Raw genomic sequence first — 19,698 nt, forward strand, 5'->3', positions numbered from 1 at the left:
GAAGTGTATGGCCACGCACTTTCATAGAAGAAAAGAAAGGGTTGACTGTTTTCTAAATGGAGAGAAACTACAAAAAAATCTGAGGTGCAAAAGGACTTGGGAGTCCTTGTACAGGATTCCCTAAAGGTTAATTTGCAGGCTAAGTCTGTGGTGATGGGGCAAATGTGTAGCCATTGGGATGAGTTGCAGTGCAATAAAGTTGCAGTGAAATCAAAGCAAAAAGTATCAAATACTGGTCTTAAGGTGTTGTACTTAAATGCACGCAGCATAAGAAATAAGGTGGATGATCTCGTTGTACAGCTACAGATTGGCAGCTATGATATTGTGGCCATCACTGAGACCTGGCTAAAGGATGCATGTCTCTGGGAGCTGAACGTCCAAGGATACACGGTGTATCGGAAGGATAGGAAGGTAGGCAGAGGGGGAGGCGTGGCTTTATTGGTAAGAAATGATATTAAATCATTAGAAAGAGGTGATATAGGATCGGAAGGTGCAGAATCTTTATGGGTTGAGCTAAGAAATAGCAGGGGTAAAAGGACCCTGATGGCAGTTATTTATAGGCCTCCAAACAGTTGCAGTGATGTGGACTACAAATTACAACTGGAAATAGAAAAGGCTTGTCAGAAGGGCAGTGTTATGATAATTGTGGGGGATTTTAACATGCGAGTAGATTGGAAAAATCAGGTCGGCACTGAATCTCAAGCGAGAGAATTTGTAGAGCAAGATGGCTTTTTAGAACAGCTTGTTGTTGAGCCCACTAGGGGATCAGCTGTACTGGATTGGGTATTGTGTAATGAACCAGAGGTGATTAGAGAGATTGAGGTGAAGGAACCCTTAGGAGGCAGTGATCATAACATGATTGAGTTCACTGTGAAATTAGAAAAAGAGAAGCCGAAATCTGATGTGTCGGTATTTCAGTGGAGTAAAGGAAATTACAGTGGCATGAGAGAGGAACTGGCCAAAGTTGACTGGAAAGGGACACTAGCGGGAAAGATGGCAGAGCAGCAGTGGCTGGAGTTTATGTGAGAAATGAGGAATGTGCAAGACAGGTATATTCCAAAAAAGAAGAAATTTTCGAGTGGAAAAAGGATGCAACCGTGGATGACAAGAGAAGTCAAAGCCAAGTTAAAGCTAAGGAGAGGGCATACAAGGAAGCAAAAATTAGTGGGAAGACAGAGGATTGGGAAGTCTTTAAAACCTTACAAAAGGAAACCCAGAAGGTCATTAAGAGAGAAAAGATTAACTATGAAAGGAAACTAGCAAATAATATCAAAGAGGATACTAAAAGCTTTTTCAAGTATATAAAGAGTAAAAGACAAGTGAGAGTAGATATAGGACCGATAGAAAATGATGCTGGAGAAATTGTAATGGGAGATAAGGAGATGGCAGAGGAACTGAATGAGTGTTTTGCATCAGTCTTCACTGAGGAAGACATCAGCAGTATACCGGACACTCAAGGGTGGCAGGGAAGAAAAGTGTGCGCAGTCACAATTACGACAGAGGAAGTACTCAGGAAGCTGAATAGTCTAAAGGTAGATAAATCTCCCGGACCAGATGGAATGCACCCTCATGTTCTGAAGGAAGTAGCTGTGGAGATTGCGGACGCATTAGCGGGGATCTTTCAAAAGTTGATAGATTCTGGCATGGTTCCGGAGGACTGGAAGATTGCAAATGTCACTCCGCTATTTAAGAAGGGGGCAAGGAAGCAAAAAGGAAATTATAGACCTGTTAGCTTGATGTCGGTGGTTGGGAAGTAGTTGGAGTCGATTGTCAAGGATGAGGTTACAGAGTACCTGGAGGCATATGACAAGATAGGCAGAACTCAGCATGGATTCCTTAAAGGAAAATCCTGCCTGACAAACCTATTACAATTTTTTGAGGAAATTACCAGTAGGCTAGACAAGGGAGATGGAGTGGATGTTGTATATTTGGATTTTCAGAAGGCCTTTGACAAGGTGCCACACATGAGGCTGCTTAACAAGATAAGAGCCCATGGAATTACGGGAAAGTTACATACGTGGATAGAGCGTTGGCTGATTGGCAGGAAACAGAGAGTGGGAATAAAGGGATCCTATTCTGGTTGGCTGCCGGTTACCAGTGGTGTTCCACAGGTATCAGTGTTGGGGCCGCTTCTTTTTACATTGTACATCAACGATTTGGATTATGGAACAGATGGCTTTGTGGGTAAGTTTGCTGACGATACGAAGATAGGTGGAGGGGCTGGTAGTGCTGAGGAAACGGAGAGTCTGCAGAGAGACTTGGATAGATTGGAAGAATGGGCAGAGAAGTGGCAAATGAAGAACAATGTTGGAAAGTGTATGGTTATGCACTTTGGCAGAAAAAATAAATGGGCAGACTATTATTTAAATGGGGAAAGAATCCAAAGTTCTGAGATGCAACGGGACTTGGGAGTCCTCGTACAGGATTCCCTTAAAGTTAACCTCCAGGTTGAGTCAGTAGTGAAGAAGGCGAATGCAATGTTGGCATTCATTTCTAGAGGAATATAGTATAGGAGCAGGGATGTGATGTTGAGGCTCTATAAGGCGCTGGTGAGACCTCACTTGGAGTACTGTGGGCAGTTTTGGTCTCCTTATTTAAGAAAGGATGTGCTGACGTTGGAGAGGGTACAGAGAAGATTCACTAGAATGATTCCGGGAATGAGAGGGTTAATATATGAGGAACGTTTGTCTGCTCTTGGACTGTATTCCTTGGAGTTTAGAAGAATGAGGGGAGACCTCATAGAAACATTTCGAATGTTAAAAGGCATGGACAGAGTGGATGTGGCAAAGTTGTTTCCCATGATGGGGGAGTCTAGTACGAGAGGGCATGACTTCAGGATTGAAGGGCACCCTTTCAGAACAGAAATGCGAAAAAAATTTTTTAGTCAGAGGGTGGTGAATCTATGGAATTTGTTGCCACGGGCAGCAGTGGAGGCCAAGTCATTGGGTGTATTTAAGGCAGAGATTGATAGGTATCTGAGTAGCCAGGGCATCAAAGGTTATGGTGAGAAGGCGGGGCAGTGGGACTAAATAGGATAAAATAGATCAGCTCATGATAAAATGGCGGAGCAGACTCAATGGGCCGAATGGCCTACTTCTGCTCCTTTGTCTTATGGTCTTATGAAGTTAAATGGAATGTTAGCATTCGTTTCAAGAGGACGAGAGTATCATATCAAGGATGTAACGTTGACACCAGCAGTGTGCTAGATGTTAAAGGGTGTGAAGGAAGAGAAGTGGGTGCAGTCACTATTACAAGGGAGAAGGTGCTCAAAAAGCTGAAAGATCGAAGGGTACATAAGTCACCTGGACCAGATGAACTGCACCTTAGGGTTCTGAAAGAGGTAATGGTAGAGATTGTGGTGGTATTTAAAATGATCATTCAAAAATCATTGGACTCTGCATGGTGCCAGAGGACTGGAAAATTGCAAATGTCACTCCAGTCTTAAAGGAAGAAAGCAGTATGAAGGGAATTATAGACCAGTTAGCCTGACCTCAGTCGTTGGGAAGATGTTAGAGTCAATTGTTAAGGATGAGGTGATGGAGTACTTGGTGACACAAGACAAGATAGGACAAAGTCAGCATGGTTTCCTTCAGGGAAAATCCTGCCTGCCAAACCTGTGGAATTCTTTGAGGAGATTACAAGTAGGATAGATAAAGGGGATGCAGTGGATGTTGTATATTTGGATTTTCAGAAGGCCTTTGACAAGGTGCCACACATGAGGCTGCTTACCAAGTTAAGAGCCCATGGTATTACAGGAACGTTACTGGCATGGTTAGAGCATTGGCTGATTGGTAGGAGGCAGCCAGTGGGAATAAAAGGATCCTTTTCTGGTTGGCTGCCAGTGACTAGTGGTGTTCTGCAAGGGGTCAGTGTTAGGACCACTCCTTTTTATGCTGTATGTTAGTGATTTTGATGATGGAATAGATAGATTTCTTGCCAAGTTTGCAGATGATATGAAGATTGGTAGAGGGGCAGGTAGTGTTGAAGAAACGGGAAGGAAGCAGAAGGACTTGGACAGATTAGGGGAATGGACTAGAGAGTGACAAATGAAATATAATGTTGGAACATGCATAGTCATACACTTTGCTAGAAGAAATAAATGTGCAGACTGTTTTCTCAACGGGGAGAAAATCCAAAAATCTGAGATGCAGAATGACTTGGGAGTCCTTGTACAAAACACCCTGAAGGTTAACTTGCAGATTGAGTCAGTGGTGAGGTAGGCAAATGCCATGTTAGCATTCATTTCAAGAGGTCCAGAATACAAGAGCAAGGATCTGATGCTGAGACTTTATAAGGCACTGGTGAGGCCTCACCTTGAGTATTGTGAACAGTTTTGGGCTCCTCACCTAAATGATATGCTGGTATTGGAGAGGGTCCAGAGGTCATTGACAAGGATGATTCCAGGAATGAAAGGGTTATCATACAAAGAACATCTGATATCTCTGGGTCTGTATTCACTGGAATTCAGAAAGATGAGGGGAAATCTCAGTGAAACCTTTGAAATGTTGAAAAACCAAGACAAAGTAGATGTGGAAAGGATGTTTCCCATGGTGGGGGAGTCTAGGACAGGAGGGCACAGCCTCTGGAAGCAGACTCGATGAGCCAAATGGCCTAATTCTGCTCCTATATTTTCTAGTCTTATGGACTTTATAAAGCACTGGTGAGGCCTCACATGGAGTATTGTGAGCAGTTTTGGGCCCCTTATCTTAGAAAGGATGTGCTGAAACTGGAGAGGTTCAAAGAAGGTTGATGAAAATAATTCCAGGATTCTACAGCTTGTCATGTGAAGAGCGTTTGACGGCTCTGGACCTGTACTCACTGGAATTCAGAAGAATGAGGGGTGACCTCACCAAAACCTATTGAACGGTGAAAGGCCTCGACAGAGTGGGTGTGGAAGAGATGTTTCCTATGGTGGAAAAGTCTAAGCCCAGAGGATGCAGTCTCAGAATAGAGAGGTGCCATTTTAGAAGAGAGATGAGGAGGAATTTCTTTAGCCAGAGTGGTGAATCTGTGGAATTATCTGACACAGGCAGCTGTGGAGGCCAAGTCTTTATGTATATTTAAGGCAGAGGTTGATAGATTGTTGACTGGTCAAGGCATGAAGGGATATGGTAGAAGGTAGGAGACTGGGGCTGAGAGGAAAATTGGATCAGCCGTGATGAAATAGACTCCATGGGCTAATTCTGCTGCTGTATTTGATGGTCTAAATATGATCTGTCTTTATCATGTGTCATCGACTAACAGGTACGAATGACTGATCCTGTGGCTGTCGCCCTGTGTGTTCACGAAGAGTGCACTTGTGAACTATGACTTCACTGCCTGCAGGAGAATGGTCTGCTGGAATGATTTGGGTGAAATGGCTCAATTCTGTTTTTATGGTCTTATGATGTGTAAAATAGATGATGATTTCAAGAAACAGTAAATAATATTCAATAATTTCCCTCCTACTGAGTTTCAGATTACAAAATCAGGAAGACGGGGGAATCCATTCTGCCCATTGAGTAACTGCTGGCCTGTTCCAGCTCATGAAGAGGTGCACAGTATCGGTACCTCTAAACCTTCACTTCATTTTGTTAAATAAAAACACACAACAGGTGAGATACAAATTTGAATGAAGTCATTTTATTTTGACTGTGGCTGAACATTATTGTGACTTCCGTCTGAAGGGCATGCAGTGGGCCACAGCTGCTGATTTAACACGATTTTCACTCATAATGTTTCTCTTCTATTGCTGTTGGAGGCTGAACATGCAGCTGGGCTGAAGCAGCAGAGAATGGTTCACAATACAAAACTCACCAAGTTACACAGAACACACAGAAAGCTCTGAACGACCGGTAGGCTCTGCCTACAACACCTCCGTGGGACATCGTGATTAAAAACGTGCTGGATGGCAGGTGACAGATAAAGCATTTGAATATCTATGACTTCCATTCAGGTCACACCAAAGGTTTGAGCAACAGTATAACCTTAACTCTTACTTGTAAATTTAACATGTTCTGTGTAGATAACGATGAAACCCTGAACAAGGAACAGTAACACATTACTGGAAGACTCTACATATAACTTGGACAAATTCACACAGTAGTACTGTTAATAGATATATTGCAGTCTCATAGTCAGAGGCTTGGCAGTCTTTAATTTCATTTAAATTCTTTGATATTTGTTGTTTCAAACACTCGAGGCAGCTTATTATTCTGTTTATTTGCTTCTAACCTGTTTAAAGAAAATTACTGCAGAGGTAATTAAAATAATGTAAAACAAGAGGGTCATTAAAAACATTTAGTTGTTTCATCTGGGAGATATACACAGTGTACTAGTTTTAACTTCACAATCTTGCACTCAACTTGACCAAGTGCCAGCCAATGCCAGCAGAAGGGAGGAGTTTTGGGGAATTCCCACCCACTGTGGTCCTTTGGGTCGGATCCAAAGGGGTTAAGTGGGACGTGAACCTGTAGGAATTGGAATGTGGAATCCCGATCCCAGTGGGTATCCGGCACTCTGCAATGTGACAAGGTAGAACATTATTGCTTTGGTTTCTGCCTCAGTCACACAATAATCACTTTGCACTATGTGTGAACTTTTACAGTTTGGGACGTTTCTCAATACTGTTTCTCCATCAGTTAGCACACCTGTCTGTTTGGACAATTTCTTTAAGACTGCCAAGCCTACATTATGGCTTTCTGTGTTGAAATATGTGGAGTTTATCAATCATTGTCAAATGAAATTTGATGTTGATTCTCTTCATTGTGAGCTTTTGGAAAGGCCGCAAGGAATTAAGCTCACTTGGCCATCCAATGAGATGGTCAAATCCCAAAACCAATACCTGAGAAAAACATGTCCTTTTCACAGCGACCAGTGTCAACAGATCAAAACACCAACTTCTGCTGAGACACAACTAGGGAGATCATCCATCTTTGGTTTAATTGAAATTAATTCACAACATGTAGAGTCAACAAAACCTATTTTAGCTCTTCTATTTTAATAAATAATTTTCACTGGTTCCCGAGGAAGGGGAGGGGAAGGGTGGGTGTGGGGGGTGGTGATGGTGGGAAGAGTGAGGGGAACCTGGGCCCGAGTGAGAGGAAGAGGGAACACAGAGTGAGGGGAGGGAGGATATGGTGGGTGTCTGCCAGCATTGTCTTCAACAGTAATAATACTGCTGACGTTCCATCCTTCCAAACGACCTCGGTGCTGGCACTGACCTCATGGTACCAGGCACCTGAGGTCCCGCACCCTCTCAGTCAGCTCCGACCATGTTCCCTGCCCAACACCAGCTCCTGAAACAGGCCCTCCATTCCACATAACGTCCCAGGAGCACATTCCAGACTGACAGGGGAAAACGTCCAAGGGTGTGCTCAAAGTGTCCGTGAAAACTGAAGTGCTGTCGCGGGCTCCTGGAACCTCCAGCCCTTCGGTGCACAGAATGGAGAAGGGGCTGTCAGCTGGGAAGTGTGAAGTTGGAATCCAGGCACTGGGAGAGGAGATTGGACTCTCGTGGTTTAACTCTGATACTGGTCTGTCCTCCCTCCCCTCTCACCCAACAGTTCCTGGGGAAAGCACCGTATTCAGGCCCCACAGAATGTTTGCAAAAACCAACTTGGGTAATAAAATGAACACTAATCATAATATTGCATCAGCTGGTATGTCTGAGCAAACTACAGTACCCAGGGTATAGTGGCTTCACCTTCGGAGAAAGATCACCAAATCTTCAAATGACAAGAATTCCCCACACAACCTGGAAATTCACAGTGATGAATTACATGGGAGATTCCCATTTCCAGCAATATGATCTATTCTTCATCTCAATTTTAAATGGCTTAATTTTGTATATATTATCTATTTACAATTCTGACGAATATGGCAAACACCAGGTCCTGATCTGAGACGAACGAACAGCATCGTGTAAAAATAACAAGCTGAAGTCAGTGGGTACGGTGGCAACCTTCTGTTTGCTGCCCAAACTTATTGCCTGATGTGGGATGCCGACTGTGTGAGTGTGAGGGTGACTCGGATAGATAGTTTCTCAGTCTCACCATCTGCACAGAGGGGAAATGTTGCAGCCTGAGTTCTGTGATGGGAGAGGGTCTCACCTGGGCAAACGACCAGCAGTTCTGTCCCTGTGATGACCAAAAGCATTGGCTTTCTGCAAATGTTGCCAATTCTGACCTTCAGGAGCACTGTGACATTTTAAAAGAACATTGAGGTACCATGGTTCAATTGCTGGGGTCACAGATTCTATTTGACATTATCAAGCACCCTAAATTCTGGCTGACCACATTAATGGGTGAATCTGGAGCTGGAAGGATAAACAACAGTCTGCAGTGTTAATCAGAGTCTCCATTAGTGCAACACTACAGCAAATCTATCCCAGGCCTTTTGCCAGGGACCTGATACACACACACCAGGACAGGGTGAGTGATAGTCCCTAGATGTTGGCTGTGGTATCAAAATACTAACAGTACATAGCAATGGATCTCACACACTCACACTGGCATCCACCAAATCTGTGTCCTCTAGTCCATGTACAACACTAAATTAACTTCAACTCATAACTGACCGGGAATGACGATAAGCCGATTCTAGAACAACAGTTCTGATGAATAGTTGTTTAACAAAATACTAAAACTTGAAACTTTTCACTGCAAGGAACCGAATGCTCAGTGCATCCTCAGCCCATTCTCTTGCCTTTTGGAGACCTGCTCAAAGTGACATCGACATCACAGGGTACAGAACTGGACATAGATGTGTAAAACTACAGACCTTTCTATCGTAGCCATAATTTAACCAGAAAGTGAGCTCTGGTGTGTAGGAACACATTGGCATCTGCAGATGAGGTTATGGAGGGGTTGGATTTTGTTTTTGGAGCGTTGTAGGTATGACCTAGTGCTGTGACATGATGCTTTACTTAACTGACATAATGAACAAACATTGTATGAAAGCTAACTGGAGCCTTGCAATGTCTAACCGATCACATTGGTAAAAAGATATGTTTCTTTATTTCACTATTAAATGTCTAGATTTTATTTGACTATAAACATGGCTTATTGTGTTGGGATCTTCATGACTGGTACACAGATTTGTGGTGGATGTTCCATGCCACAAGACAGGATGCGATGGGCTGTCAGACCACACTGAGTGGGGATGACGACTATAAGGTCCCATTTTACAATGAGAATGTTTTACACTTAACAGCAAAACCAAGGGTTATTCTGCAGAGAGCTGAAATCATTACTTCTTGAACATGTCCTGCAGAGGCCCGGGGAGATATTTTAAGACAGTGTCCAGAATACTCTCCTCCTCCTCCTCCTCGTCTCCACAACCAGTGGGGATGGCCTTCTTGGGCCTAGTCAGGCTGCCCTCAGCCTGAGCTTCCATAGCTGCCATCGCCTCCGCCTCCTTCTCCTCTTTCTTTTTTATTCCGTACTGTGGGGACAGAGAGAAGATTCAATGTCGCATCCTTGGCGTTGACTACGTTATCATTAATCAGCTCAGATGTCCCGGGGACTATGAGTGAGTGGGGTCTCACTGCACAGCTCAGATCGTGGCCTGTTTACGGCAGGGCCCCAAGGCTTCCAGTCCACAGTCCAGAAGAAAGGAAATATTTTCCTCCCTCACTTGCACCAGAGCTCCACATACCTTAGTGCTGGCTGATTCAGTGACAGAGAAAATCTGGTCTTTCGGTAAGCACCCCTTGGATCAGCGTTGGGACATTCACCAATAGAATATAGAACATTACAGCACAGTGCTAGCCCTTTGTCCTGCCCTTTCAACCCACTCCAATATTAATCTAACTCTCCCCTCCTACATAACCCTCCATTTTTCCATCATCCCTCTATCCCATCCCCAGCCTATTTCCCTAACCAGGGTTAAGGAACCTTGGTTTTCAAGAGATATTGAGGCCCTGGTTAAAAAGAAGGAGGTACACAATAGGTATAGGCAGGTAGGAAGAAACTGGGCACTTGAGGAATATAAGGAATTCAAGTGAACACTCAGGAGGGCTAAAAGAAAACATGATGCCTCTCTGGCAGACCAGGAGAAGGAGAATCCGAAGGGCTTCTACAGATATGTTAAAAGCAAAAGGATAGCAAAGGACAAAATTGGTCCTCTTGAAGATCAGAGTCGTCCCCTATGCACGGAGCCAAAGGAGATGGGGAAGATCTTACATACATTTTTTGAATCTGTATTTACTCGGGAGACTGTATAGAAGTGAGGCAAAGTGGCATCTACTTCATGATGTCCACAGAGGAGAGGAGGTGTTTGCTGGCTTGAGGAACATGAGGGTGGATAATTCCCCGGGGCCTGACGAAGTGTTCCCTCAGACCCTGTGGGAGGCGAATGCAGAAATTGCAGGGGCCCAAGCAGAGTTATTTAAAATGATTTTAGCTTAGGGTGAGGTAAATTGGATTCAACGTTGGCTTCATGGAAAAAGCCAGAGAGTGGTAGTAGAGGGTGGCCTGTCTGGCTGGAGGCCTGTGACCAGTGGAGTGCTGCAGGGATCGGGGCTGGGTCTTTTGTTGTTCATGGGTAACAGCATCAGCAAATTTGTGGATGACAACAGGATTAATGGCGTAATGGAGAGCGAGGAAGGCTTTTAAAGCTTGCAGTGGTATAGATAGACAGATACTTTATTGATCCCCAAGGAAATTACAGTGTCACAGTAGCATTACAAATACACAGATATACAAATATACAAATATTAGAAGAGAAGTAAGAAAAAATAAAAAATGAGTTACCTCAAACAGTCTACCGGGGGGGGGGGGGGTCATCGCTTACCCGCCTGTAGATTAATTCATTATAGAGCCTAATGGCCGAGGGTAAGAATGGGCTCATATAATGCTCTTTGGAGCAGCACAGTTGTCTTAGTCCATCGCTAAAAGTTCTCCTCTGTTCAGCCAAGGTGGCAGGCAGAGGGTGAGAAACATTGTCCAGAATTGCCAGCATTTTCTGTAGGGTCCTTTGCTCTATCACAGCTTCCAGTGTGTCCAGTTTGACTCCTTTAACAGAGCCAGTGTTTCTAATCAGTTTATTGAGCCTGTTGGCATCACCCATGTTGATGCTGATAGAACATAGAAAACCTACAGCACAACACAGGCCCTTCGGCCCACAAAGCTGTGCCGAACATGTCCTTACCTGAGAACTACCTAGGCTTTACCCATAGCCCTCTATTTTTCTAAGCTCCATGCAGTCATCCAGGAGTCAGCCACCTCCTTGTCCCCCATTATTATTTCTCCTGCCTCATTTTCTAGCGGTCCTATGTCCACTCTCATTTCTCTTTTATTTTTAACATACTTGAAGAAAAATTTACTATCCACCCTGATATTATTTGCCAGCTTGCTTTCATATTTCATCTTTTCCCTTCTAATTACTGTTTTAGTTGTTCTCTGTAGGTTTTAAAAAATTTCCCAATCCTCTATCTTCCCATTAATTTTTGCTTTGTTGTATGCCCTTTCTTTTGCTTTTACAATAGCTTTGACTTCCCTTGTCAGCTACGGTTGTACTATTTTACTGTTTGAGTATTTCTTCATTTTTGGAATTCACATGTTCTGCACCTTCCTCATTTTTCACAGAACTCACACCATTGCCGCTCTGCTGACATCCCTGCCAGCAGCTCCTTCCAGTTTACTTTAGCCAACTCCTCTCTCATACACTGTAATTTCCCTTACTGCACTGAAACACTGCTACATCTGACTTTCCTTTCTCCCTATCACATTTCAAGTTGATAAAATAAAGGCATAGTCTATTTTTTGAACAGGGAGCAAATTCAGAAACCAGAGGTACAAAGGGACTTGGGAGTCTTGTGCAAGACTTTCTAAAGGTTAATTTAAGTGTCAGTGGTAAGGGAGGTAAGTACAATATTAGGATTCATTTCATGAGGATTCAAATATAAAAGTGAGGATGCAATAAAGCATTGGTCAGACCGCACTTGGGCCTTAGTGAACAGTTTTCGGCCCCTTACTCTAAGAAAGAGTGTGCTGGCATTGGAGAGAAAGCAGAGGAGATTCACGAGAACAAAAGGGTTATCATATGGGGAGAGTTTGATGGCTCTGTACTCGAAGCAGCTTGGGAAAATGAGGGCGAGTTCTCATTGATACCTGTCATATATTGAAAGACCTAGACAGAGGAGGCGAGTGGGTGAGTCTCGAACCACCCACACAGTCTCAGAATGGAGGTTGCTGCATTGAAGGAGCTATAGGGAAGGTTGAATAAGTTAGAACTTTATTTCCTAGAATGTAGGAGAATGAGAGGAGTTTTGATAGAGGTGGACAAAATCATGAGGGTAAATGCAAGCAGGCGTTTTCGTCTGAGGTTGGGTGACACGAGGACGAGAGGATATGGGCTAAAGTTGAAGGTGAAAAATATTCGAGGGGGTCTTGAAGGGGAGCTTCTTCAGTGGGAGTGGTGAGATTGTGGAATGAGCAGCCAGCACAAGTGGAAAATGCAGGTTTGATTTCAAGATTTAAAAGAAAATTGGATAGTTACATGGATGGGTAAGGTATGGGGGGCTAAGGTCTGGGTGTAGATTGATGGGGCCAGGCAGAATGACAGTTTTGCATAGACTAGATAGACTGAATGGCCTATTTTGTGTCATAGTGCTCTATGACTCTATCTAAGTGTCTCAGATAGATTTACCCCCACCACCATATCCAGCAGAGGTTTCCATGCACTCACCACTGTCTGCGTAAACACCTAATAAAACGGAATCCCTTCTCTCTGCACAAGGTCCTTCTCCCTCTGTTCCCTGCCTGTCTAAGAGCCTGCTAAGCACCTCTATTGTATCTGCCTCCATCACCTGTCTTGAGGGCAGTTACCTTGTCCCGGATTCCTTGCCGCATTACTTCGCGCTCAGCTTCCATTTTGGCATATTTACTTGCTCGCTCCTCTTCGGCCTGACGCAATGCTTCTAACCTTTCTTCTTCCTTTTTCTCCGCATCAGGGTCCTTCTCCTCATCACCGCCCAACATCTTTCCCATGTCTTTGGTAGCTCCTAAAATGGCAAGAAGGATCGAGTGAGATAATTATAACTGAGCACCTGGTGACACACCAAGGAATTACCCAGAGATCAGGCCACCCTATTCTGGATATTTGACACTGAGAACAGAATGACTAATAACCTTGTAAACACAAGGGATTGCAGATGCAGAAAATCCAGAGCAACACACACAAAATGCTGGAGGAACTCAGCAGCAGATCAGGCAGCACCTTTGGAGATGAATAAACAGTTGACGTTTTGGTTCGACAACCTTCACCAGGACTGATAACCTTGATGTTTGCAGTTGCTTGGGTATAACAGGATAGAATTCTTAGTAAAATTAAAAAGGAAGGTTCTGGATCTGAAGAAATAAATCCACAAAGATGAAGTGTGTTAGCTTTGATAAATGGGGAACTCAGCAGAAAGGCAATGGATAGAATTTAAGGAAAAGGATTTGCAACAATTATTATGAATATCAAAAGAAAAAGAGCTACCAGAAATTCAAACTAACAAACTCAGCAGATCTGACAGTGCCTGTGGAACGAGAAGTTATGCATCATTCATTATGAGCAACCTGTACCTGAACTGGCACTTGAAGCAAAGAACGTATCCGAGAAGGGTTAAGGAAACATGGCCTGGCTTTGTACTTAGAGTAGAGAAGCATTAATATCACAGGGTATGTGGAGTTAATGTGAGAATTTGAAACTTAAGATCAAAACTTCTGTTTGTCATTACTCCAGGATGCATATACAATTTAATTGACCAGAACTACCAGCAATGAAGTTAAACCCCAGATCCTGCAGATGCTGGAAATCCAGAGCAACACACACAAAATGCTGGAGGAACTCAGCAGGTCAGGCAGTATGAAGGTAGATTGGGGAATGATAATGAGCATGAAGGAAGTCTCAAATTGCTGTAACCATCACCCAGGACATGCATTCTTCTCTACCCCTGATCTCAGCTGGGGGCGTCGGGGAGCAATCAAGGACCCCATCACCCAGGACATGCCCTCTTCTCATCAGGGAGGAGGGACTGGAGCCTGAGACAAACACTCAATGTTTCAGGAGCAGCCTCTTCTCCTCCACCATCAGATTGGAGATGGTCCATGAAGACTACCTCACTCTTCGTCTCTCTGTTCATTATAGTAAATTGTGATGTGATGTCTGCTGCCACACAACAACGGATTTCCTGTCATGTCAGAGATAAATAAACCTGCTTCTAACTGTGAGCATCCAGGAGGTTTTGTGATGAAGGTGAAAGGTGAAAGGTCAAGGTAAGAAAGGCATGATTCACCTGAAGGAAATAAGACCATAAGAGCAAATTAGGCCATTTGGCCCATTGAGTCTGCTCTGCTTTTCCATCATGGCTGATTTATTATCTCTCCCAATTCCATTCTCCTGCCTTCTCCCTGTAACCTTTGATTCCCTGACTAATCAAGAACCTATCAACCACTTGAAATATACTCAATGACCTGACCTCTGCAGCCATCTGTGGCAATGAATTCCACAGATTCACCACCCTCTGGCTGAAGAAATCCCCCCTCATCTCTGCTCTAAATGGACGTTCCTCTATTCTGACGCTGTGCCTTCTGGTCTGAGACTCGCCCTATAATTTCCACAGATCCTTCTGAAGATAGGACAGCACAAAGCAGGGCTGTGCTGTGCTGAGAGAGTGGGAGTGGTTGCGGCTGGATTAATAGGTTTTTTGTGATCTAGTGAAACTGCCTGATCCATCACCGTATGGCCATTGTTCATCTGCACACTACGGTAAGAGTGAAGTTGAAAACTGACTGATTTGTTTTGCATAGTTTCCAAGGCTCAGCAACAATACTCACAGAGGAGGGTTGGCTTTGGTGCGCTGGAAAGGTCCCTTAAAGTTGCCATAGCCAGGGGGAGTGGGTTGGAGTAGTGGGAATAAGCTCCCACTATCTATTAAATGTTCTTCATGGTGTGCACCTCAAATAGCCTCAAACAACCAAGTCCAGCTCCTGGACTTAACAACTCAGCCCAGCGGAACTGTGTCTACCGACAGGAGAAAGGGAAAGGCGGGTAACTGGCACCTTAAAACCAGTCGTTCGGGCAGATGGGGCTCGTCAGCCGTGGTTGACAGCTAGGACGTAACAACTATGGTCGAGCAACGGATGGGTTTCTACCAGTCATAACGTTACAGCTTGTCACCAGGATGGGATGTGACCCTGGACCCAATGTTGGACATCAGTGCTGGGAATGCGAAGATGACAGATATGATCAAAAGCAGATCCATTGGCACTGGGTACTGTTTTCACTCGATGATAACATACACTGAACACTTATCCAGTGTAATCACTGGAACCTCCCAATCAACGATGAGATTTGCCTTACGTGCAAATCAATGGCAGAATTTCATTAACATAGCTCAGGGCGTCGGGTTTCAGAGTTCAATCCCGATATCATTGTAAGAAGTCTCTGTACATCCTCCCCATGGAATGTGTGGGTTTCTTCCCACAGTCCAAAGGCATACCGGTTAGTAGGTTAATTGGTCATTGTAAGTTGTCCCGTGAGTGAACTGGGGTTAACTTGGGGGTGGCTGGGTGACACAGCTCGAAGGACCTCTGTGCTGTATCTCTAAATACGTAAATAAATAAAGTAAAAACTGGGAGGTTTACCCATTCTATCCAGAGCCACAGCATAGAATCAGGCCATTTGGCCAGACTGCATTATGTCTGTCATCACACCGTCTGTATTAATCCACCTGCCTGCATTAATTAACCACGTTCGGTAGTCTGAGTTACCCAGCTGCTTCAATCCGTCTGGGGTGCAAGAAGAATGTGGTGACCTTGCCTCACTGACTACCACCCAGGAGCACTTCCATCCACTGTGATGAAGTGTTTGAGAGGTTGCTGATGAAACATGAATTCCTGCCTGAGCAGCAACTTGGATCCACTCCAATTTGCCCACTGGGGCAACAGGTCCACAGCAGATGCCATCTCACTGGCTCTTCACTCAACCCTGGAACATCTGGACAGCGAAGATGCAAACATCAGATGCTCTTTATCAAAAACAGCTTAGCATTCAATACTATCATCCCCTCAAAACTAATCAATAAGCTTCAAGACCTTGACTCGATAACTCCTTGTGCAATTGGATCCTTGATGTCCTCACTTGTAGACCCCAGTCAGTTTGGATTGGCAACAACATCTCCTCCACAATCTCCATCAGCACGGGAGCACCACAAGGCTGTGTGTCAGCCCCCTGCCCGACTCACTTTGCACACTGTGTGGCTAAGCACAGCTCCAATGCCATATGTGTTTGCTGATGACACCACTGTGGTTAGATGAATCAAAGGTAGTGATGAATCAGCATGTAGGATGGAGATAGAAATCTGGTTGAGTGATTTCACAACTACAACCTCTCTTTCAGAGAGTTGATTATTGACTGCAGAGGTCCATGAGCCAGTCCTCAGGGAATCAGAGATGGAGAGGGTCAGTAACTTTAAATTCCCGGGTGTTATCATTTGAAAGGGTCTGTCCGGGACCAGCATGTAGGTGCCATTTTAAAGAAAGCACAATATCGTATCTACTTCCTTGGAACTTGGTGCAGACTCGGCGTGTCATCTAAAACTCATCTCAGCCCACTGTTCTACTCTCTCTACACCCATGACTGTGTGGCTGGGCACAGCTCAAATGCCAACTATAAATTTGTACATCTTGACAGAATTTCAGATGGTGACGAGAGGGTATACAGGAGTGAGATATACCAGTTAGTCGAGTGGTATTTCAACAATAACCTTGCATTCAGCGTCAGTAAGACCAAAGAACTGAATGTGGAGTTCAGGAAGGGAGCAAGCACCAGTCCACATCGAGGGATCACAAGTGGACAGAGAGTGAGCAATTTCAAGTTCCTGGGTGTCAGCATCTCTGAGGGTTTAACCTTGACCCAACATATCGATGCAGCTATCAGGAAGGCTAGACAGTGGCTACATTTCATTCGGAGTTTGAGGAGATTTGGTTTATCACCTAAAACACTTGAAAATTTCGACAGATGTACCGTGGAGAGCATTCTGACTGGCTGCTTCACTGTCTGGTATGGGGGAGGCTACTGCACTGGACCAAAGTAAGCTACAGAGTTGCAGAATTAGTCAGCTCCATCTTGGGAACTAGTCTCCATAGTGTCCAAAACATCTTCAATAATTGGTGCTTCAAAAAGGCAGTGTCCATTATTAAGAACCCCCAGTACCCAGGACATGTCCTTTTCTCACTGTTACCATCAGGTAGCAGGTACAGGAGCCTGAAGGCACACACTCAGTGATTCAGGAACAGCTTCTTCCCCTCTGCCATCCGATTCCTAAATTGACATTGAAACCCATAAACACTACCTCACTATGTTTTTACTTCTATTTTTGCACCACTTATTTAATTTAATTTACACACACACACACACACACACACACACACTTACTGTCACAATTTTTTTCTTTATTATCATGTATTGCTGCTGCAAAGTCACAACATATGCCAGTGACGTTAAACCTGATTCCGATTCTGATGTTAACATCCCTCTATAAATGCAGAGTGGAGGGTACCCTAACTGACTGCATCACAGCCTGGTATGGAAACACTAGTGCCCAAGAATGGAAAAGCCTACAAAAAAAAAGTAGAGGTGGCCCAGTCCGTCACGGGAAAAGCCCTCCCCACCATTGAGCACATCTACATGCAGTGTCAGTGCAGGAAAGCAGCATCCATCATCAGGGACCCCCACCACCCAGAACATGCTCTCTTCACACTGCTGCCACCAGGACTCACACCACCAGGTTCAGGAACATTTATCACCCCTCAACCATCAGGATCTTGGACCAGTGTGGAAACACTAGTCTACCCCAATACTGACCTACCAAGACACTGAACTGATCACGGAACACAACCTAAGGACTTTACAACTGATGTTGTCAGTATTATTTATTCACTTATTATTGTTATAGAGTCACATAGAAAAGTACATAGACCGGTGAGTCTTACTTCAGTGGTTGGTAAGTTGATGGAGAAGATTCTGAGAGGCAGGATTTATGAACATAATATGATTAGGAATAGGCAGGTTGTGCCTTACGAGTTTGAGTGAATTTTTTGAAGATGTTACTAAACATGTTGATGAAGGTAGAGCAGTAGATGTAGTGTATATGGATTTCCACAAGGCATTTGATAAGGTACCCCATGCAAGGCTTATTGAGAAAGTAAGGAGGCATGGGATCCAAGGGGACATTGCTTTGTGGATCCAGAACTGGCTTGCCCACAGAAGACAAAGAGTGGTTGTAGATGGGTCATATTCTGCATGGAGGTCAGTCACCAGTGGTGTGCCTCAGGGATCTGTTCTGGGACCCTTACTCTTCGTGATTTTTATAAATGACCTGGATGAGGAAGTGGAGGGATGGGTTAGTAAGTTTGCTGATGGCACAAAGGTGGGGGGTGTTGTGGATAGTGTGGAGGACTGTCAGAGGTTACAGCGGGACATCGATAGGATGCAAAACTGGACTGAGAAGTGGCAAATGGAGTTCAACCCAGGTAAATGTGAGGTGGCTACACACATCAAAGTTGCTGGTGAACACAACAGGCCAGGCAGCATCTCTAGGAAGAGGTGCAGTCGATGTTTCAGGCCGTGACCCTTCGTTATTCATTTTGTATTTGCACAGTTTGTCTTTTGCACATTGGTTGCTTGTCTGTCTTTATCATTTTTCATTCATTCTATTGTATTTCTTTGTCCTACTGTGAATACCTGCAAGAAGATGAATCTCGGGGTGGTATTTGGTGATATGCATGTGCTTTCATAATAAATGTGCATTGAACTTTGAACTATAAGATACCTAATAACTGTTGTTGGTGTTCCTGCCTCCACCAGCTCATTCTAGTCTTTGTCTGAAAAATTGTTCCGCATCCCCTTTGAGTATTGCATACAGTTCTGCTGTAGGAAGAATGTCGAGGCTTTGGAGAGGGGGCAGAAGAAGTTTACCAGGATGCTGCCTGGATTAGAGGGAATGTGCTGTAACAAGAGTTTGGCCAAACTTGGGTTGTTTTCTCTGGAGTGGCGGAAGCTGAGGGGAGATCCGATAGAGGTTTATAAGATTACGAGAGACATAGATGGAGTAGACAGACAGTATCTGTTTCCCAGGATTGAAATGTCTCGTACCAAAGAGCATGCATTGAAGGCGAGAGGGGGAAAGTTCAAATGGGACAAGTATTTTACACAGACAATGGTGGGTGCCTGGGGAGGTGATGGAGACAGATATGATAGAGGTTCTTAGACAGATACATGTGACTGGTGGAAATGTACAAAATTCACAACCACTTGCCGTTCACTTTAAGGGACAGTTCTGATGTGACTATGTAATTGCGAAAAGTACTTTTACTGCAGTTTGTGTTCAGTTTTTTGGAGTTCAATAAAAGGGTTGCTGTGGTTTTTTCTTAAAAGTAAAATGCCTCAGGTTGTTTTATTTGTGAAAACCTTACACTGGTGACCCCAATGATCCAGGATTCTTCCAGAGTTATTGAACATGTCAGCCAATGCAGTTGCTTTGAAATTGCTGGAGATTTGGGAGCAAAATGCCGTCGCTTGGTTTGTACAAACCGAGACCCAGTTTGTGTTGCGAGAAATCACTGCCAATGACTCCAAACTCTACTATGTGGAACTGTCACTCGGCAACTCCAAGGCTGCGAGAGGGGTGAGTCTGCTTGAACACGATAAATACTGATCACCGAACAC

At 44.2% G+C, this 19,698-nt stretch overlaps 1 protein-coding gene across 2 annotated transcripts in view; it reads right to left on the minus strand.

The window, feature by feature from the left end:
- Positions 1-5,630: 5,630 nt before the first annotated feature.
- LOC134343818 (complexin-1) overlaps positions 5,631-19,698 on the minus strand; it is a 176,746-nt gene continuing 162,678 nt past the window's right edge. For both annotated transcript variants that reach the window (XM_063042572.1, XM_063042571.1), the window contains 2 exons: positions 12,810-12,985; positions 5,631-9,423 (listed from right to left, as the gene is read on the minus strand). In XM_063042572.1, coding sequence (XP_062898642.1) covers positions 9,229-9,423; positions 12,810-12,985 — 371 coding nt within the window. In that variant the 3' untranslated portion in view covers positions 5,631-9,228. The remainder of the gene's footprint in view (positions 9,424-12,809; positions 12,986-19,698) is intronic.

This window comes from Mobula hypostoma, chromosome 3 (assembly GCF_963921235.1).
Source record: "Mobula hypostoma chromosome 3, sMobHyp1.1, whole genome shotgun sequence".
NCBI classification, from domain to species: Eukaryota; Metazoa; Chordata; class Chondrichthyes; order Myliobatiformes; family Myliobatidae; genus Mobula; species Mobula hypostoma.